Consider the following 22,995-nt stretch of genomic DNA (forward strand, 5'->3'; position numbering starts at 1 on the left):
TGCATTGTCATTTTAAAGCCCCATGCCCCAATGGTGCATCGCCACATCAAACTAGTAACTAAACCATTTCTGCTAAATTATTTGGGGGTTAGGACTAGTATCGAGCTACCCAGACACCCTCTGGTCTGCAACTGATTCCCCCTCTCTCTTTTCGAAATAGACTCCCCCCTCCGCCGGTTTATTTTAAGTGTTTGCATGCCATTTCTTCTGTTGAATGGCAGCAGTGAGTGCAGGTAGTTGGTGTGCTAGCCCTTCAGCCACCCCTCAGGCCGTCGGGACCTAGACAACAGTCAAGAGCTGAACACTGCGTCTACTGTCAGAATGCAGTGCCACCCACTGGGAGGCTGCTTTTCTTCTGCAGAAACTCAGACTGACTCTTATTTTGATGATTAATTTTCCAGAGACTTAGTGAAAATAACTAGCAGGATGATGACTGCATGCGCTCTTTTTGAAGCTTCAATCCCTGGCTGATTGAGAGACCGGCCCAGTTTCTTCCTCTTCCTCTGTATCAGAAAGTAAGTGAAAAGAAGTGGTGAAGATGCAGAAAGAGAAAAACAAAATCAAGCAGGAGAAAGCGAATCTGACTGAAGATGTGGAGTGTAAGTGCAGTGCAAGAGTGAAACAGACGATAAGATGGAGAGAGGGGACAGTGAACGAGGAGACAAGTAAAGGAAACGTGTGAAAAACAGAAGTGGAGTAGTATAAAAGAACATAAGAAATAGGAGCAGGAGTAGACCATTTGGCCCCTCAAGCCCCTCAATAAGATCATGGCTGATATTCTACCTCAACTCCACCTTCCCACACTATCCCCATATCCCTTAATTCCCAAAACTTTATCGACTTCTGTCTTGAATATACTCAACAACTGAGCAGCCACAGCTCTCTGGGGTAGAAAATCCAAAGATTCACAACCCTTTGAGTGAAGAAATTTCTCATCAGTCCTAAATGGCCAACCCCTTATTCTGTAACTGTGACCCTGTGTTCTAGACTCCCCAGCCAGGGGAAACATTTTCCCAGCATTAACCCGGTCAAGTCCCTTAAGAATTTTATATGTTTCAATGAGATCACCTCTCATTCTTCTAAACTCTAGAGAATATAGGCCTAGTCTACTCAATCTCTCCTCATAGGACAACCCCCCCATCCCAGGAACCAGTCTAGTGAACCTTTGTTGCACTCCCTCTAAGGCAAGTATGTCTTTCCTTAGGTAAGGAGACCAAAACTGTACACAATACTCCAGGTGTAGCCTCACCAATGCCCTGTATAATTGTAGTAAGACTTCTTTACTCTCATACGCCAATCCCTTTGTAACAAAAGCTAACATAACATTTGCTTTCCCAATTGCCCGCTGTAACTGCACGTTAACTTTCTGTGATTCATGTACAAGGACACCCAGGTCTCTGAATGCAAACATTTCCCAGTCTCACCATTTAAAAAATATTCTGTGTAGAGACACACTTTCAGCAAATGTAACACTACTGCCATTTTTAGCTAGAGGGGCTTGAGAGGCTGAGCCTTTTGGAGGTCAGCCAAATAAAGGTTTGAGAATCACTCCCACTTCAAATTTGTGAAGCATAGCAATTGGTTTGAGCAAGTCTTGAGGAAAGGTGTTACTGCCATAATTTTGTCACCTATCAAGATGAATCCAGAGTATCACTTCAAGGTGCATCAGGCAATTAGAACATGAGCAAATAAACTTAAATGAATGAAAAGCACATTTAAAACAGATCTTAGAAAAAAAAATCTCTACTCAAAGGAGTGAGAAGCATTTGGAATAATCTATCAGGTGAGGTACCGTAGTCAAAGTGCAGGTGGATGCTAGACATGGGGGAGTTAGAAGCAAGCATGAATGGCTTTTTCTCACCCGTACTATTTTTATGTTGTCGAGTATGGATGTTATACCTTGAAAAGTATTAAGATATATTACCATTTATAAACCATTCTGCAAAATTGAAAATATTTTATTTCTGAATGCAAAATAATAGTACCACTCACAAATGCAGAGTGAGCCAAGCCAATCTCAGATACTACAAAAATAAATTCAGAAGATATCCATGAAAAAAATGTTTTATGTAGAGAAACAAACATGAATTTAGCACTTCAAGAATTTTTTTTTGAACCATGTAAGATTTACAGATAATTCAGAAGAAAATCTGAGGTTTTAATACAAGGCTTCCAGTGAGATTTAAAAATGGTTCAAGCTTTTCTCCAATTGTAAAAAAATTTTTTTTTATAGGGCTAAAAATTCAGGACTTAATGCTACCCGTTACTGGCAAAAAGTTGCGTAAAGAGGTTGGCCGCCGCTCTTTTGCCAGCTGGGGGTGGGTCCCAAGGCATCTGCCATTTTCCAAGGCCCAGCAGCGATGCCGGTAACATCCATCGCCCCGCAAATTGAAATGAAGGAGAACTGACATGCACGCTGAATTAATGTCACCTCAGCGAACGTGAACCTTTGCGCTGAGTTCAGCGCTGGGTCGTAAGCTCGCTATGTAAACTTAACGTGTAGCAGACTGACAGAGGCACTGTCGGCACCTCTTAATAGGACACACACATCTTTCAGGTGAATTTGAATTTAAGCTTTTGGACTGTTTTTTTTTGATTTTATTGAAGTAGTGGAATAGATGTTAAAAGTTTTTTTTTAAAGTGTGTAAGGAGTGCTGCTGGACACTTGCAAGGCCTTGGATGGTAAAGGAAGGCCTCGGATGGTAAAGGAAGGCCTCAGAGAAGGCAGAAATGCTGAAAATACTCAGCAGGTCAGGCAACATTCGTGGAGAGAGAAACAGAGTTCACGTCTCAGCACAAGTTGCTGCCTGACCTGCTGAGTATTTCCAGCATTTTATGCTGCCATTTCAGATTTACACCATCCAATCGCAGATGAAAGAAGAAGATGTAGAAGATTAAGAAACAGAAGAGGAGGAAGCAGAAGGAAGGATGCAAACCAAACAGCCAGGATATCTAGGATTGAATCATCCGCCCGCGGTACCAGTGACCCCAATTCCCCTTTCACCATTAGTCCCACATCTTACCTTCCCTCTGTTACTGACCATCACAGCATCCTCTAGGCCACAATGCTGAAATAAAAGCCACCACAAAGCAAATTTTCCAATCCAACTTTAAACATCTATCCATCCAATATGACATCAAGAAATCAACTAATCACCCTTGTGCATTCCCTTAGTGAATGTCTTGTGCATGCCTTTGCCTATCCTAGTGATGTCACGTAGTGCTACCCCAGTGGCTACAGCATGGCTGGTGGAAGGCTGCTGACTTTCAGTAGGGGACACTGCAGATGGCCTTGCTGGTTGACCTGGAGGAGCTGGTGGCTGGGAATGTGAAATCGAGTGATGGAGTTTCTTCTTTTTCTTCACTCTCCACTCCCTCTTCTTGGTCAACCACTGGCTGGGCAGGCTTCATTTCTTGGGTGTGTGAAATGAAGACGGTACAAGAGTGGAGTTGTGGTGAGGGGAGGGTGGGAAAGCAAGAGGTGCATGCCAGAAGGAGGATAACATGAGGATGCCAGCATCTTGTATCCTTTCTGCCCCACCGCTGGCCAAGGGCTCAGCCATGCCCCTGCCAAGAATGGCCTGCACCGTCTCCTCCAAGGGGGTGAGGTGAGGCTAGGAATGGGAGGTGTGCCTCGTGATTGGTGCAGATTGTTGGTAGGTGAGTGATTTGGGGGGGGGGGGGCACGGTGGGGTGGGGGTAGTCATGCATTGAGCAGTGTGAGGGGCTAGTGATGCAGTTGGTAGGAGATGGCTTTTGAAGATGCATTCACTGACCTTGGCCACTGGTTTGAGGTCATGAAGCTTCCTTGGGCACTGGAGCCATGTGATGGGGGATAACACTGCTGGCAGTGATGGCCTCAGTGATGTGGTTCTATATTGTTCTTTCTGGAGGGCCTCCTGGCCCCGTGGGTAGAGGACCTCTCTTGCAATGTTAACCCCCTGCACAAAGCTGGAGTGCTGCGTGCGAGACACTGGGTGCCCTTTCCCTGGCTTGCTGAGCCATTTGTGTTAGTGCTGAAGCACTTTTCCCATTTTCTTAGCTGCGGAAGGGAATTCAGCATTAAGAGCTGAAGACTCCCATTTTTGACTTTTTAATGTTCCTTTTTTAAAAAAAAAAGGTGGAGCACTGCTTCTGGATGTCAACTTTGCCTTCGATGCCTGCACTAATGTCACCAAGAGGGCATTACATGGCAAGTTAGCACTGGGCTAAAAGTCTTTAGCCCCTAGCGCAAATTTTTCTCTTGTACCGCTTCGTCCATTTTCAGCGGCCGTTAACCCGAGGCCACAGTAACACCGGCAACTCTCGTGGCAGCTACGAATCTTTAGCCCTTAATCTTTTGGAGGTTCAGTGGCAGCTCTTATAGTCACATCTATAAATATATCTTTTAAATGTTATTGACCCTAAGTATTGGTGAAAGAATTCCAAATGTTTTCAAAAAAAACAAACACCACAAGAGGAGTGTTTAGTTTGAAACCATTTTATAAAGTGATTGAAGTGTAACTTGATTCAGTACTAAAATTAGCACAATGCGGTAGCGGTAAAAGGAAGTGAACATTTACTTAATATGCAGAATGCTCTTAAACTAATGTAGCTAAGAGATCAATTGTAGCATTCAAATTAATCAATAGTATTCAATGAAGTGCTAACTACTCTGTTCAACAACAAAAAACAAGTTTTTGGAATTATTTCAAAGCAGATAAACACTGGAAAATAAAGTGCAAATTTGAGAGCCATATCCCATCTCCTAGAAATTGCAGTACGCCGGAAACTTGCTGGTGCTACTGTGGGCCAAAGTTAACAGCCACCCAAATTCATAGCGCAGGCAACACTGGTATTTTGGTGCTGCCTGCTAACTGTGCAACCCTCTTTTTCCAGCGCTACTCTCAGCAGGAGGCCCAATGTAGCGTGGCCGTTGCATCCCTGGAGCGAGGCAGCGTAGTCTTAAAGCTAGCCTGTCATTTTAGAAAGCAGTGTCGGTCCCTTAAAGGGGAACAGCCTTCTAAAACAAAAAGATAAAAAACATTTAAAAATGGGCAGTTTAGTCCTTCGAACTCAACTACCTTTTGAAAAAAGTTAAAAATAATTCCCAAATGGGAGTCTTCAGCTCTTAAAGCTGAATTGTCTTCCGTACCTAAGAAAATGGTAAAAGTGCTTCAGTACTAACACAAATGGCTCACCAAGCTAGGGAAGGGGCACCCAGGGTCTGGCACGCAGCACTCCAGCTTTGTGCAGGGGGTCAACACTGCAAGAGAGGTCCTCTACCCACAGGGGCCAAGGAGGCCCTTCAGGAAGAACGATGTGAGACTAGATCACCGAGGCCGTCATTGCCAGCAGAGTTGCCCCCACCACCTGGCTCCAGTGCCCAAGGAAGCTTCATGACCTCAGGCCAGTGGTCAAGGTCAGTGAATGCATCTTCAAAAGCTATCTCCTACCAACTGCATCACTAGCCTCACACACTGATCAATGCATGACCCCCACCCATCACTCACTTACCAACAACCTACCTTGCCAAGCAGCGGTGATGAATGGATACAAGATGCTGTTATCCTCATCACATCCCACTTCCCCTTCATTTCATAATATCTTCTGATTTACAAGGTGCACATGGTGTAAGCATGCAGCTCTTGCTATCCCACCCTCCCCTCACCACAACTGTACCCTTGTGCCTTGCTCATTTCACACACCCAAGAGGAGGAGGAGGAGCAGAAACACAGTCACTTAACTTGACACTTCCAGCCGCCAACTCCTCGAGGTCGTTGTGCTAGGGCATTTGCAGTGTCCACCACTGAAAGTCAGCAGCCTTCCACCAGCCACTGGGGTAGCACTGCATGACATCAGTAGGATAGGCAAAGGCACACACAAGACAGTTACTAAGGGAATGGACAAGGGTGATTAGTTGATTTCTTGGTGCCATATTGGATGAATAGATGTATAAAGTTGGATTGGAAAATTTGCTTTGTGGTGGCTTATATTTCAGCATTGTGGTCAAGAGGATGCTGTGATGGTCAGTAACAGAGGGAAGGTAAGGTGTGGGGCAAATGTTGAATGGGGAATTGCGGTTGTGTTCACTGGTACCACGGGCGGATGATTCCATCTCGGATATCCCGGCCAGAAAGGGGTTGTCTGGGTTGCATCCTTCCTTCCGCTTCCTCCTCTTCTGCATCTTTCTCTGCTCCATCTTCCTCTTCCCTCCGAGTGGATACTGGAAATCTGAAATAAAAGCAGAAAATGCTGGAAATACTCAGCAGCTCGACCCGAGACATGAACTCTGTTTCCGTCTCCATGGATGATGCCTGACCTGCTGAGTACTTCCAGCATTTTCTGTCTTCTCAGAGGCCTTCCTTTAGCATCGGATGCCTTGCAAGCATCCAGCAGCACTCCCTGCACACTTCAAAAACATTTAGCATCTATTGCACCAAGCACTATATCAATAAAATAAAATAAATCCTGTCCAAAAGCTTAAATCTAAGCTTACCTGAAAGGTGTGTGTGGCCCTTTAAGAAATGGTGACAGTGGGGTAGATTTTCCCGAACCTGTCGGGAAGAAGGCGGGACTTCCCCTTTTGGGTTTTGACCCGCCTACTTCGACGTCTGGCCAATCCGCGCGATTTTCCTTTGATTGACCTTGTTGAGCCCGCCCAGCGGGCTCAGCAGGCCAATTAAGGGCCACCCGGCAACAGGTGACATCACAGACAGAAATTTCATCAGTCAAGAGTTCTTGACAGATGAAATATCAGCGTTTGACAAATTCGGGATTTCCCCCCCTCCCCCCCACCACACGCCTGAAACCCCGCCTGACGGCTCCACGAAAATCTAGCCCAGTGTCTCTGTAGGTCTGCTGCATGCACGCTTTTCTGAGCATGCTTAGAACTCAGCGTTAAGGTCAGCAAAAAGTTTGAAGTTTGCAAACATGACGTCAAGTCAGCGACGCAGTGCTCGACAAAGTTTCTGCTTTCTTCTGTATTGCTTCTCTGTGCTAGCTGTGGCTCAGTGCATAGCACTCGCACCTCTGAGTCAGAAGGTTGTGGGTTCAAGTCCCACTCCAGAGACTTGAGCACAAAAATCTAGGCGGACACTCCAGTGCAGTGCTGAGGGAGTGCTGCACTGTCAAAGATAAGACGTCTGCTCTCTCAGGCGGATGTAAAAGATCCCATGGCACTATTTCAAAGAAGAGCAGGGGAACTGTCCCTGGCGTCCTGGCCAATATTTACCCCTGAAGATTATTTGGTCATTGCTGTTTGTGGGAGCTTGCTGTGTGCAAATTGGCTGCCATGTTACCTACATTACAACAGTATTTCATTGGCTCTAAAGTGCTTTCGGACGTCCGGTGGTCGTGAAAGGTGCTATATAAATGCAAGTCTTTCTTTCTCTGTATAGATCTAAAGAGGTTGAGTGACAAGTTACCTAGGAAGCCACCAATTTTCACATCAATCTGTCCTCAGCAATGAAGTGGGAGTTTTTCTGACAAGGTATAGGCAAGTTCTATAAATTGGCTGATCCTTTTGGAAATTGCCTTGATACTCGGTAGAATTTCTCAGCTTCTTTAAACTAAAATCTCGACTGACTAGTTCCAGATTGATTAACATGACTCATGAAAACTGGCAATGATTAAAACTTGGAGCAAAAAGCAAAATACTGCAGATGTTGGAAATCAGAAATTTAAACAGAAAATGTAGGAAACACTTAGCAGGCCAGGCAGCATCTGCAGAGAGAGGAAGGTAATGTTAACATTTCAACTCGACAACCTTTCATCTGAACTGTTGTGGGGCAAATGCTTGAAAACGTTACATAGGATCTGCCAATGTTCAAACAGCAATCGGCATCTAACTGATCTGCTGTAACTTTTTCATGGGGGAAACTGAATTTGTGCTATCCAGTGAAAATAATTTACTTGGATGTTTAGAAGGAATTTGATAAAATTTCACAAGGGAATCTTTTGAATATGGGCGGATTTTCATCTACTGCTGTAAATCAGCTTTAAATGGTTAAGAAATAATATTCTCATCAGAATGTGCAAATAGCATTCAAATTCTGTGGGTCATTGCATCCACATTATTGATAGATCCAGCTGCCAATTTGGATGGGTATATGGAATTGAAAACTGCATGTAAATGACATTTAAAAGAGATAGAATCAATTAAAGGGAAGTGTCACAAAAATCCTGGAAGCCTTTAGAAACATTGAAAAGGCATCTCAACCTATTCGCATCCTTTGTTAGGACTCAAACGCCATGGGTTACAACAAATGACAGGACAAAACAATGGGAAAGAATGCCCAAGGTGAGAGCAGGAGCCTGCAGACAAGTGAAAGAGCAGGCCAACACATGACCCCCCCCCCCCCACCCCGCACTGTTTGTTGACTGCAGTGGAGGCGGTTACAAGGAGGATCCCTCTGTGCCACCACACAGCACCATCCCTATAAATCTATACTGCAGCAGGAAGTAGCATGGACCTGGTGTAAAGATCAGAAAAAGATGTGGGAGGAGTCATTCCTGCATTTTTGGGATATTATAATGAAGCTCCAGGGAATTTCTTCCTGGCCTGCTGAAAATGTGAATGATGTGCAAAAGGGGTAGAAACCTGGCATTAAGAGTCTCGGTCCCCTTTTCCCTGCTGTCATACCCCATGAACTGGTGCACATGGTGAGCTCAAGACAAAAATGGGTCCTCTGGAATTAACGGCGAATTAGCTAACTGGATTGACAACAGGCTTGGTATAGGAAACAAGAGTCAATAATAAAATAGAAAAAGCTGTCTGTGCAGTGACTAAACAAATTACACTTGCATCTGTTACAAGTCCCCTGCTGTTCACACTATCCAGAATTGATTTTGGAGGCAGGCATTTTCTGAAATCGAACATTGCTAGGCAACAAATATAAAGGTCAACAAACAGCATTAAAAAATGTTCAAAACTCAAATCAAGCAGATAGGCTGAGCAATGGCAGATGAATTTTGATTGCAGATGTGAATGTAACATATTGGAAACAAATGCGTACATGGTAGAAGGGTCCCATTTTAAGCACACCAGTAAAGTGTGGGCAAGGCCCAAACCCTACAGGGTTTGCACCAATGAGTGCTTCCCCTTAATGGGAGGACACCAACTTTTTTTTAAAACCGTCTCTCCCTTTTAATAGGAGAGAGTGACAAATCATTCTTTTTCTTTGTTGCTGGTTTGTCAAGTTAGTCACAGAGGGGTGAAATTACCAGGTGTTAGAACCAACATATATGCTAAGTGTTCATTATTATGCAGCAATTTGGTGTGCTAGGATTAATAGAATATTAGTTCACTGTTGCCCATGCTTCTAAAGTTTCTCCTGGGACCAAGATGGTTAATCATGTTAAATCAGAGCTGTGATAATGCCAGTGTTGATTGTTTGTAAAATTTACCAATGCCTTGCTTAGCAACAACTGAAGCCAAGGATACAAATTTAGTTAAGCTTCCTTTCAGCCCACATCATAATAATGCCTGCTCTAAGGGCAGCATTAATGCAGTGAAGAGAGCTGACAGAGGTTGATCACAGGGAAAAAGAAAGAATCATTCAATGTTTCCATCCACACAGCAACATGGGTGCATCAGCAAACCTCGTTTTGCTCAATGTGCTGAAGGAGGAGAAGAGTAACAAGTAGGGTCCCCAACCCTCCCAGAATGACCGGGAGTTACCCAGAATCGGGGGTAGCTCTCCCAAGCTGTGCCTCCAGCAGCCAGCTCTTTAAATTTCCTGCCAAAGTGCACTCCCCGTGATGTCACTGGCCACTGTTAAAAGCCTCAGGCTTGGTGATGCCACCCAACCACCGTCGCAGAGAGCCACGACCACGCAGGGCTGGAGAGCTGGGAATTAGGAGGCTCGGAAATTGAGGGCGTCAGTTTTCTGGGAGTTTCTGAACTCGCGAGGGCTCTGAAATTGTGGGGCTTGAAATCGGTGGGGGTGAAAAGGAGAATGGGAGGGGATCAAGGGGAGACTGGGAAATGGGGATAGGGGAAAGATGGAAACTGGGGAATCAGGGATCGGGGGGGTGGTGGGGGAAAGAGATGGAGAATGGGGCATCAGGGGGAGAGATGGGGTTTGGAGGCAGTGGGAGAGAAGGGGCTGGGGGTTGGGGCGGCGTGAGGACCAGCATTTCCCACAGCTTCGGGAGTAGCAGCAGTAAGGTTGCGAGTGGAAGAGGCACGGAGAGAGGAGCAGCCTGTAAAGGGGTGAGTGAAACCTGTAATGATATCAGCAAATAGTGATGTTATTTGTCTGTTTGATTATCATGTCTTACCAGCATAGTTGCCTGATTGATTGCTTGTGCCTGACCAGCAGAGGGCATGTGACCGAGACAAGCAAGGCAGTTGAGTTTAGTTTCAGTTTCGTTCTAGATGATTTTCTAGCTTGATGTCTCCTGTAAATGCTGTTAACAAGAGTTGAACAGACTTTAGATTAAAAGACATTGGCCTAGAAATTCGGTGGGCTTTGCGCCCAGTTAAGGCCCAAAGAGGGCCTCTGCGCCATTGGAGGAGTTTGCGCTGAAATTGAGCCCTGCGCAAATGGCGGCGGTAGCCGGTAGCGCTGCGCCGGCACCGATGACGTCATCGGTGTGCGCAGTGCCCCGGTTCTGCCCCCACCGATGACGTCATCGGTGTGCGCAGTGCCCCGGTTCTGCCCCGATGCCGGCCCGACCCCCATATTTAGTTGCGGCCGCCTCCTCCGTGGCGGCCGCTACTAACATCGGGAGACCAGGGCCTTCCTGCAGCCTTAGTGGGGCGCATAAAGGTGGAGGTGCGGCCGGCCGCTTTTTCGGCGGCCGCCTGGCCGCACCTCCCTCCCCGGCCTCCTCCACCACCCCCCCCCCGCGGCATTGCCGGCTGCTTTCCGCGAGCCCTGCACTTCTCCGTGCTGCCGGGCTCATTTGCCGGCACAATCCAGCGGCGATCTCCCCCTTGCAGGCACCTCCTCAAGAGAAGGAGGAGGCCTGCAGTACAGCAGCCTGCCGCACCGCATCGGGTGGCGCAGCGGCTCCTGGAGCGCTGAAATTCACTTTCAGCGCCCCAAGCGGGGGCGGGCACACCCTGGAACAGCGCCCGGTCCCGCCTTGGGGTGCTAAAAGTGAATATGGGACGGGCGCAACTGGCTCCGCGGCCAGCGCAAAATTTTCGGCGCAACTGAGCTGGCGGGGCTATACCCAATTTCTAGGCCATTCTCTTTCATAAACGTCTCGTCATTGAACCCACAAAGAAATCAATACAAAACCCAGAGATCTTAGTGTGGGAAAATAGTGAAAGATTATTTCCATTGATGGGCAATGGAAATGGAAAACACAGATGCTCACTGGAACAAGGAGGAAGGAGGAGGGGCTATTAGACTGTGGGTTACTTCACCATAGGTGGTGATTGAGGTACAGACTAAAACTTAATTTCAAAGGGAATGGGATATATATTTGAAAAGGAGAATATAAAAAGATCTGGCGTGGGGTGGGGGGGGGGGGGGGCGGTGGTGAAGGGTAGAATGCCAGCATCGGGGGCCGAATGATTCTATGAAAACTTTCCTTTAGCAGGTCTGAGCTCGGAGTGGTTTATAAATGTTGGTGCTGAGATGGGTTTAGGACAGTGTGCCCTGTGAGAACTGCCTCAAACACTGAGCCCGCTGCCCTTTGTGCAATCTCTCGGTTTGTTTCAGGTCTGTTTGTGCCGCCCAGTTTTGACACATGAAGTCCAAGTACAGATCGGCTCTGACTGAGTTCCCAGTTCAGAGTTGTCATCGTCACACAGAACCTGAGTCCAAACCAGTGTCCAAGGAGATAGGGAGAGAGATCGGGCCTGTAAAAAGTGATATTGACTGGAGAGCCTGACCGCATCTTGTCCAATGCAGGGTGATTCGGGCTAGCGTTTCAGGGTGAATATCAGCGGGTTATAGGATTACTACTAGTTACAGATAGGATATCGAGGCATTACACCTATTACTAGCAGTTACATATAAACTATCAGTGAGTTATTGTATTATTGTTGGTTATGATGGGAATCTGAGATTTACCAGCATTAATATTAGTCATCAGCACAATTTCTTTGAGTTACCACTAGCTTCTGGTAGAATTAAAGTTCCTCCCATCTCTGGTTTCCTCTCTGAATTGCTTCCCCACCTTCAGATTCCCCTCTTCACTGCGCTGGGTTTCCCCTCTTTGCCTGATCACGTCTTTTACCCAGGGCCTAATGGGCAATATAAACCTTGATTGCGCCTTGTTTAACTACTGTACTGCTCAGATGCTGTAATGTATCAAGTCTCACTTTCACTGAAAAAATAGAATTACTGTCACCAACCAAGTCGAATGTTTCGGAACTTATGAGTGAAAGGGTTAATTGGCCCAGACCCAGGAACTCAACAAACAGAACAGGCTGACAAGTTTTTTTTGAAAGACGGGCATTTCCAGGGTACAGGTGACATCAACTGCACTTGTGTGGCCATTCAAGCACCTGTGCAACATCTCAGTCAATAGAAAAGGATGTTTTCTGAAGAGGCTTCTCAATGGGCCAGAAATTCGGGTCCCCACGGGTGAGTACGCGCTGTGTACTCACGCGTAGGGTCAACGAAAGTGCTGGTTTTGTGCATGCACTGCGCATGCGCTGGAAACCGAAACTTCCGTTCCCTTGAAGGAAGGAGTTCGGAGGTCAACCCCGTGTGCCGGAGAGGCAGCGCGTACGCCTGGAACTTCCGTTTTTTTTTTTTTTTTAAAAACAGGTTTCTCCGGGAGGGTAAGTCTCTAGCAGCTGCGCGTTTAAAAAGCAGTCGCAAGGCCTGCTTTTAACTAGGTAAGTGGTGAATTAAGTCAAATTAAACATTTTTTCCACAGGTTTACTATTTTTAAATACTTTAAAAGGTAAGTTTATTTTTAGCCCTGTTAAAAACTAATTAATTTTTTCAAAAATTTAAATTATTGTTTCAAATAGTTACTGTATTTAATGTAATTTAGTTATTTTAAAAATGTGATAAAAATTTTTTTTTGAAGTTTTAGTTAGGTTTTGGGGCCGATCTCTATTCATAGATTTGACAGGTCTTCCTGTCAAATTTATGAATGGAGATTCCCTGCTACGAATGGCTCTCCATGGCACACATGATCCCAGGGGACGCTTCGAACTAACTGCGCCCCTGGGATACCCGAGCACTGCATGCCAGCAGCTGGAGGAGGCCCAGGATCGGAATCCCACGCGGGCCCACAACACCATGTAAGTGCAGGTCGGGGGCTTGCGCCCGCGGGAAGCCTCCAACTCGAATTTCTGGCCCAATAAGATTGAAGCCTCTGGTATTAGTGGTAATAAATTGAGCTGGATTGAGAACTGGCTGGCAGGACTTAGGCAAAAAGTAGATGAATTTGGATCTGTTTGGAGACCAGTCACCACTGGTGTCCTGCAGGGATTGGTGTTGGGGCCGTTGCTCTTTACTATTTTTAACAATTATTTGGATGTAGGTGTTGGGGGCATGATCTATAAATTTACAGAAGATACTAAGATCTGTGTGAGTGTTAGGACTGTAGTTGATGCTTGTCTGCTTCAGGCGGATCTTAATGTGTTGGGAGATTGGGCTCCTGACTGACAAATGATGTATAACTTGGATAAGTGCAGTGTTCTGCATGTGGGCAGGACAAATGCTCAACATTCACACACCCTTCAGGGAAAAGCATTAAAGAAGGTGGAGAAAGAAAGATTTAGGAATTCTAGTGTATAGATCTCTAAAGGTACATGAGCAATGCCATGACGCAATAGCTAGAGCAAATAGGGTATTGAGGTGCATTCATAGGACAATTGAGTATAAGATGAGGTATGCTATTTTGTCTGTTTACAAGACCTTGGTCAGGCCTCATGTGGAATACTGTCTCCAGTTTTGGTCTGCTCACATGGTGGGTGATATTGAGGCTTTGGAAAGGATGTAGAGGAGGGCCACTAGACTAGTTCTTAGTACAAAGCATCTTAGTTATCAAGATAGGCTAAAAGAGTTGGGACTCTACACTTTAGAGAAGCGTTGAATTGGGGGTGATCTGATTGAGGTATATAAGATGATGAAGGGAATAGATTGTGTTCCAGTTTGTTCTAATTAAATAGGTTAGGAAGGACCATTTTAAGTTGCGTAAGGCCAGATCTAGGTTACATGTCAGGGGGTGGTTCTTTTCCCAGAGAATATTGGATCTGTAAAACAGGCTGCTGTCTTGTGCGGTGGACGCTGACTTGCTGAATTCCTTGAAGCGAGAGCTGGACCTGTTTCTGGTTGGGGCGGACATCACCTCTTACAAAAGGTAAGTACTTCAGGGAATTCAAAGCCAGAGTAATCTCCTGGACTAGTTTTGAATGCCTAGATGGGTCGGAGAGGAATTTTCCAGACATCCCCACCCCCCGCAAATTGGCCTGGGTTTGTATCTGTTTTTTTGCCTCTCCCAGAAGATCACATGGTTTGGGGTGTGGTGGGGTGGGGAGTGTATATATTGTGAAACACAAAGTATAGCAATTGTGTGGGACAGGCTGGATGGCCCAGAGGATCTTTACCAACGTTCCCACTAAGGCGTGCGGCACACAGCCGCGCAGTTATCAGAAAGGTCCCGCACAGGTTGCTCACCGGCTTTTAGTGCGCATCAATGTTCCCTATAATTTTTATTTTAAGTGTGCGGTCCCCTTAAATGTGCTGCGCGGCCACGCATGCACAGTATCTTTTCCGAGGAACAGCTGGTGAGTGGCTCCCGATTAGAGGGAATGTTGCCGCGCCTGCGCAGAAATTTAAAGGGACCGCGTACTAAAATAAACAGGCCGCACAGAACAAAGTGCAGCTTACAGGGACTGTTGGTCTTTACCTGTCCATCATTGTTCATATGAATTATCAGAGCTCACTGCCAAAGAACTCTGCATGTAAATATGCAGTTTCCAGGGAGTGCCCATGACATCTGCATCTTATTTTAGGGTCAGAAAAGTTAAAACAGTTGGCTCTTTGGAAATATGGCTTATTCATTCAAAATATAGTTCAACGCCACTGTGCAATTCTGTATCTCAGAGCATATTACAATGTACATTCAAGAGGCAGGATTTAAGCATTCTCTACAGTATGCCTTAGACAGAACTGATAGAATGGTAATCGCATCGCATGCTACAAACTGCACAACAAAAGGTTTTGAAAGAGGCATCCAGGTGTTTGTGGAAGATGAACAGCTGGATTTTTTTTTAAAAATCAACCATTCCTCAGTAGTTCTCCTCATATGGAAACCATTAGCTTTGAAATTGCATTGAAGTGCTTTTTAAAAAAGTCTATTCAAAGTAGCAAAGCTAATATGTGCTTAACACACAGGTTACCATACCTACTTCACATGGTACATGAAATCAGTGCAGCATGTTATTTCTACTTTATGGTGGTGAATTTCCACAGGGGGTCCCAGATTATCCACTATAACTTCAGCAGAAGCGCTACTGAAACCCAGAAAGACATTAATGCCGTTTGCGCCAATTTTCCGAGGTTTCAACAACTCTTGCACTAAGTTACAGTGGGTGAGTGGGAGAACCCCTGTGGGAATTTGCCCCATGACTCCTACCGGAAGGAGTAGCTGTGTCTTGATGCCATGTACCAAGATCTGCATATCTTGATCTATTCCCTCCACTTCTCGCAGAAATTGTGCATGTCAGACCTGTAGTGCCCTATAGTCTATTTATACTAGTGAAGTACTGTAACTGTTTATCTCATTGAGCAACACTGCAGTCATTTCCAATTGGCTCAGTTGTGCATAACAACATTCTAATGCACCCAAACTTCCAGAAAGCAGAGTATAGCAAAGATTTTAAATCCCATTAGCAGCGGAATGTCACCTCCTACAAATCTCATTTTTCAGCATTTTCTTTGTAATTACTAAGTTGAATTCAGAACAGTATTGAGGAAAAGCACTGACATTTAACGTAACTTGGCACACAAGAGTATAAAGTAATAGCTCTCAAAGATCGAGCTGAAAATTTCAGCATCTTTTTTCTGTTGCAAAAAGGAAAAAACAGAAAGCCGTGGGTTGGGGGATAGGAGGCTTTAGAGCTCTCACTTTGGTTGAGATTCTAAACTTAAAAGTCTACTGTTAAAGAATGAATCTGACATTCTGGTTGCTGTTAACAGAAGAGATCAATGAAGTGATTAGTACAAACACTGAAGCTCGAGTGTACCTAGTCCAACAATGTGAGGAATTTACAGTGGCAAACAAATGCAACAAACCCAGTTTGGAAATTGAATATCTAGGCCTTTCTACTATATTAACCTTCTAAAATGCAATTAATTTTAATCCACTTTAAGGTGGGTAACAGCCTTCTTGAATATATTATTCAATTAGATGTCCACCAATATAAATATCTAATAGTTTTATTTTCAAATGCCTAACTGGAGATGACTAATAAACCCCATACTAAAAGATAATTAATTTCAAACAATAATACATGAACATTTCTGTTAACTACATTGTACTACACAACTTAAAGGAAAAGGTAATTTATTAATTTACAAGCTTTGTTGGTACAATATAACTAATCTAGCAGATCATGAAGATATTAGTTCACCTTATGATACTCAGAAGACTTGTCACTTCACTTTAAAGGCACTTTGCTTGACACAGTACTGCATCTTGATGGAAGTGAAGTGATAAAAAGGGAAATGGGAAGAGAATCTGTTAGACTTACTAACATTTCAAAAACAAATTTACTGGCTAATTAAGAAGTAGCACTGATGGAGAAGTTAATTGATTAATTGGCTTATCTTGAATCAAAATTGATCTGTTAACTGTACTTTCTTATGTCTCTGGGCATTATGCAGACTGCACCACCATTCCCAAACTATGCAAGAGCACCCCTTACTAACCCTGGCACAATTAGGATTTAACATTTACTACATAGATATGGACTTAACCTAAGAAAATCTAGAGTGAGAAAATGCCATTCAGTCCATCCAAAGTCCATGCATGATTCTTTTATTAGGGACTGCCCTACCATACCATTTCCTACTTCAGGGAATTTCCTTCAAAAGTTTTTTTTTAAACTTAGTGGTGGAAGTTGGTCACCTATTTCTATTGTAAGCCATCTCATCTTTATTTGCCGAAGAAAGCCACGGTGAGTTGAAGAAAAACTTGAAGAGCCTACTAATTAAAACAACTAGGGCCAAGAAAGCCATGAAAAAAATCCAATTCTTTATTTTGGCATTGCAAATCAAGTCCAGAAACTTCTGGTGGTTTAACAATAAATAAATGGAGAATTTGGATTTTTTGTAGATTCGGGAGACAATAGATTTTTACCATCAGTCCGAAAAAGATCCAGGAATTTATTTGAGGGACGGGGGAGGGGAACAGAGAGGAGAAACAGTAAAAATAGATAACATATTTTAAATGATCCATATAGTTTCACTATTAGTAACTCATTTAGCAAATGAAATAGTGACAAAGATAAACACCTTTCCCCCACTACTCTACCGTGTTTTTTTTGAATGATTCATACTGATGGCATTATTTCTGGAATTGGTTTGAAGGCAGTTAATGAGATTCATTGTGAGAGCTCAATTAATATGGCAATAAGCTTCATGAGAACCCTGGGTGAGTGACTAATGATATTAATCTATATTGATCGCACTGTGAGGCTCAGTAATTTATTCTAGACTTCTCTTTATGTCATCAACATTCACTAAGCAAAAAAAAAGAAAAAAACCTGAAGTTGGTTTTAAATGGAATATTGATAACAAGGCTCCCTTCAATTTGTACCACTTACTGCTTTACACACAAGAAACGGTATTGTATTTTGTCCTTTCTTTCGATATTGTGCTATGATTTTGTTTTGCTCGAATAGAATTGTCTTCCTTTAATCCCTAATACTTATATACCAGCACATGCAAAATGAGTTGCAATAAGTGCTGCAGCAGTTGGATTTTATCCTGTAGCCAGCTCAATTGGTACCATTTTCAAGACTATAAATGATTACCTCCCTAATCAGATTAAAAATACAATTTGTACCAGACTTCTCTGGTAGAATTTACTTGACAAAACAATCACAAACACAGAAGTCAACTTAAATTGATCACTGCAGGATATAAACATACATGTGTATAAGAAAATAAGAAATAGGAGTAGGCCATACAGTCCCCCTCAAGCCTGCTCTGCGATTCAATAAGATCATGGCTGAACTTTTACATCAACTCCACTTTCCCGCCCTACATATTGCTCGATTCCATTAGTGCCCAACAATCTACTGATCTCGGTCTTGAATATTTGAATATACTCAACGACTGAACATGCACAGCTCTCTGGGAGTAGAGAATTCCAAAGATTCACAATCCTCCGAGTTAAGACATTTCGCAAGTCCTAAATGGCCAACTCTTTATCCTAAGACTATGCCCCCTCATTCTAGGCTCTCCAGAAAGGGGAAACAGCCTCTCGGCATCTACCCTGAAAAGCCCCAAGAATTTTATACATTTCAATGAGATCACCTCTCAATCTTCTAAACTCCAGAGAGCATAGGCCCATTCGACTCAATCTCTCCTCTTAGGACAACACTCTCATCCTAGAATCAACCTAGTCAACCTTCGTTGCAACTCCCCTAAGACAAGTATATCCTTCCTTAGGTAAGGAGACCAAAACTGTCACACCAAAGCCCTATATAATTCCTTACTCTTATACTGCAACCCCCTTGCAATAAAGGTTAGCATACCATTTGCCTTCTTAACTAAAGACTAGGCTTAAGTACTTATCCTTCACTGCCTGGCTATCCAATTTTTATATGGCAGCAGAGAATGGTTGCCTAAAGGTGGAGATTAGAAACTAGTATTTTTTTTTGGGACATAACTTGAAAGCCTAGCACTATATGACCATTGTGGAAAATGGCAGAAAGCACATTTAAATCGTCAAGGCACGACTACCCTCTGATGTTCTCAGAGTTTGAACTGTATGACCAGTGGAAGAATGAGGATGACATGTGGACACAGGTTACTGTTCTACCAAAGAGAAATTAAGGCATGGCCTTAGCTTTGTCACTCCCTAAATGAAATAAAATCGGAAGTAAGGTATTTTCTGAGATGGATGAAGATCAGTTGAATAATGATGAATTCCTGGATAAAAATCTACAAAAAAGATGACTTGTTAAATGCCTATGAGGCCTGGTCAGAATTTGATAGATTTTGGAAAATAGGCTGTTATTCAATGGACTTTAACAAATTGTACAAAAGGTTGACAAAGTTTAATTTGGGAATCTCTGGATCGGTACTAGCGTTTAAATTATTAGATTGTGCCAAGGTGTCTCATATGGACAAGCAACTGTTCATATGAGACACCAGTTCTCAGAAAAGGAGATGTCTGCTGCCTTAAAAATTCCTGGGGAAACACTCATTCCCTTCAGCCTTCATGGAACAAATGAGGCATTCCACTGTGACATAGAAAACATAGAAGATAGGAGCAGGAGTAGGGCATTCAGCCCCTCGAGCCTGCTCCGCCATTTAATGAAATCATGGCTGATCATCAAAATTCAGTACCCTGTCCCTGCTTTCTCCCCAAATCCCTTGATCCCTTTAGCCTTAAGAAATATATCTAACTCCTTCTTGAATATATTTAATGAATTGGCCTCAACTGCCTTTTGTGGTAGAGAATTCCACAGGTTCACCACTCTCTGGGTGAAGAAATTCCTCCTCATCTCTGTCCTAAACGGCTTACCCCTTATCTTTAGACTGTGACCCCTGGTTCTGGACTCCCCTGCCATTGGGAACATCCTTCCTGCATCTAGTCTGTCCAGTCCTGTTAGAATTTTATAAGTTTCAATGAGATCCCCTCTCATTCTTCTAAACTCCAGCGAATATAAGCTCAATCGACTCAATCTCTCCTCATACGTCATTCCTGCCATCCCAGGTATCAGTCTGGTGAATCTTCGCTGCACTCCCTCCATGGCAAGAACATCTTTCCTCAGATAAGGTGACCAAAACTGCACACAATACTCAAGGTGTGGTCTCACCATGGCCCTGTACAACTGCAGCAAGACATCCTTGCTCCTGTACTCAAACCCTCTCGCTATGAAGGCCAGCATACCATTTGCCTTCTTAAACGCCTGCTGCACCTGCATGCTTACCTTCAGCGACTGGTGCACAAGGGCACCCAGGTCTAGTTGCACTTCCCCTTCTCCCAATCTATTGCCGTTCAGATAATAATCTGCCTTCCTGTTTTTGCCACCAAAGTGGATAACCTCGCATTTATCCACATTATACTGCATCTGCCATGCATCTGCCCAATCACCCAACCTGTCCAAATCGTACTGGAGTTTCTCGGCACCCTCCTCACAGCACACACGCCCACCCAGCTTTGTGTCATCTGCAAACTTGGAGATATTACATCTAGTTCCCTCGTCTAGATCATCATTAATATATATTGTGAATAGCTGGGGTCCTAGCACCGATCCCAGCGGTACCCCACTAGTCACTGCCTGCCACTGGGAAAAAGAGCCATTTAGTCCAACTCTTTGCTTCCTGTCTGCCAACCAGTTCTCTATCCAAGTCAGTACCTTACCCCCAATCCCATGTGCTTTAACTTTACACGCTAATCTCTTATGTGGGACCTTATCGAAAGCCTTCTGAAAGTCCAAATACACCACATCCACTGGCTCTCCCTTATCTATTCTACCAGTTACATCCTCAAAAAATTCCAGTAGATTAGTCAAGCACGATTTACCTTTTGTAAATCCATGTTGACTTTGTCCGATCCGGTCACTGTTTTCCAAGTGCTCTGCTATTACATCTTTTATAATGGACTCTAGCATTTTCCCCACTACTGATGTCAGGCTTACCGGTCTATAATTCTCTATTTCCTCTCTACCACCTTTTTTGAATAGTGGGGTAACATTAGCTACCCTTCAATCCATGGGAACTGTTCCAGAGTCTATCGAATTTTGGAAGATGACCAGCAATGCATCTATTATTTCTAGGGCCACTTCCTTAAGTACCCTAGGATGTAGATTATCAGGCCCTGGGGATTTATCAGCCTTCAATCCCGTCAATTTCTGTACCACCATTTCCCTACAAATACTGATTTCATTCAGTTCCTCCCTCTCATTAGGCCCTATGTTCCCCGACATCTCTGGGAGGTTATTTGTGTCCTCCTTTGTGAAGACAGAACCAAAGTATGTATTTAATTGGTCTGCCATTTCTTTGTTCCCCATTATAAATTCCCCTGATTCTGACTGCAAGGGACCTACGCTTGACTTCACCAATCTTTTTCTCTTCACATAACTATAGAAGCTTTTACAGACAGTTTTTATGTTTCCTGCAAGCTTACTCTCATACTCTATTTTCCCCCTCTTAATAAGTGCCTTTGTCCTCCTTTGCTGAATCCTAAACTGCTCCCAATCCTCAGGTTTGTTGCTTTTTCTGGCAAATTTATATATGTCATCTCCTTGGATCTTATCCCTAATTTCCCTTGTTAGCCACGGTAGCGTCACCTTTTTTGTTTTATTTTAATTTTATTTTTATGCTAAACAGGGATGAACAAATTCTGTAGTTCATCCATGCGATCTTTAAATGTTTGCCATTGCCTATCCACCATCAACCCTTTAAGTAATGTTCCCCAATCCATCCTAGCCAACTCGCACCTCATACCATCGTAGTTTCCTTGATTTAAATTCAGGACCCTATTCTCTGAGTCAAATACTTCACTCTCCATCTTAATGAAGAATTCTATCATATTATTATCGCTCCGCCCCAAGGGGCCGCGCACAGCAAGATTGCTAATTAATCCTTTCTCATTACATAATGCCCAGTCTAAGATGGCCTGATCTCTAGTTGGTTGCTCGACATATTGGTCCAGGAAACCATCCCGTATACTCTCCAGGAATTCCTCCTCCACAGTATTGTTACTAATTTGGTTAGCCCAATCTATATGTAGATTAAAGTCGCCCATGATGTGCCCTTATTGCACGCATCTCTAATTACCCGTTTAATGCCATCCCTAACCTCAGCATTACTGTTTGGGGGTCTGTATACAACTCCCACTAACATTTTCTGCCCCTTGGTATTTCTCAGCTCTACCCATACAGATTCCACATCATCAGAGCTAATACCCTTCCTTATTATTGTGTTAATCTCCTCTTTAACCAGCAATGCTGCCCCACCTCCTTTTCCTTTTTGCCTGTCTTTCCTGAATATTGAATACCCCTGGATGTTGAATTCCCAGCCTTGGTCACCCTGGAGCCATGTCTCCGTAATCCCAATTATATCATATCCGTTTACATCTATTTGTGCAGCTAATTCATCCATGACACAAATATTAGCAGAATTGATGGTTACCAGGTTTTGAAATATTTCCAGATACCGGACGCAGGCATCACTATAATGGAAGGATTAAAGACAGACAGAATGGTGAGGAAAGCACTTACAGAAAATCCGGTTATATCAACAGAAGATGAAATTGGGACAGTAATAATGGGCAAATTAATTTCAGGAATGCCCAAGGAAAAATCAATAGATGCTTTAGATGTGACTAGGTATCATTATGCAGTGAATTGCCCAGAGCGAAGACGCAGGGTCTTTGAAATGACGAAGAAAGAGGAAGAGGATGAAGATAATGTTGACTATGAACAGATTATGCTGGCCACAAGGAGTTTTAATCTTGTGATGAATGTATTAGTTGCTGTCTCCTTTAATTGTGCGGTATTAGATAGAGCATGCACTTCAATTGTACGTGGAGTAGACTGGTTAAAATGTTGTCTTGATTCACTTGGTAGTGATGATCGATGCAAGGTTAAGGAATACAAAAGAACTACATGCTTTAGGTTTGGCAATGACAACACCTTGAGGTCACTCAAGAGTGGTAATTCCATGCAAGATAGTTGGAGTAAGCACGGATGTAGTTTCTAGTCTCTAGTGAGATACCTAGGCTTTTGAGTAAACCTTCCATGAAAAAGGCACAAATGAAACTTGACATGGAACATAAGTCATTTATTTTTGGGAAATCAATTGATCTGCAGTTTACACAGTCAGGACATTATTGTATCACCTTAACAAA

At 43.7% G+C, this 22,995-nt stretch overlaps 1 protein-coding gene across 9 annotated transcripts in view; it reads right to left on the reverse strand.

The window, feature by feature from the left end:
* The window catches only part of LOC147115064 (sterile alpha motif domain-containing protein 12-like), a 253,049-nt gene that overhangs the window by 23,018 nt on the left and 207,036 nt on the right, over nucleotides 1–22,995 (reverse strand). Inside the window, exon 5 of one of the 9 annotated variants that reach the window (XM_085993310.1) lies at nucleotides 16,538–16,595. The exons of 5 other annotated variants lie outside the window; for them this stretch is intronic. In XM_085993310.1, the coding sequence (XP_085849436.1) occupies nucleotides 16,570–16,595 (26 nt within the window). In that variant the 3' untranslated portion in view covers nucleotides 16,538–16,569. Of the gene's footprint in view, nucleotides 1–5,653; nucleotides 6,214–16,537; nucleotides 16,602–22,995 lie in introns of those variants that run through there. 3 more of the 9 variants (XM_085993309.1, XM_085993305.1, XM_085993304.1) reach the window with 3 other exon arrangements.

Source organism: Somniosus microcephalus, chromosome 7, assembly GCF_052327205.1.
Source record: "Somniosus microcephalus isolate GS21.2 chromosome 7, FLI_Smic_1.0, whole genome shotgun sequence".
In the NCBI taxonomy this organism is placed as follows: Eukaryota; Metazoa; Chordata; class Chondrichthyes; order Squaliformes; family Somniosidae; genus Somniosus; species Somniosus microcephalus.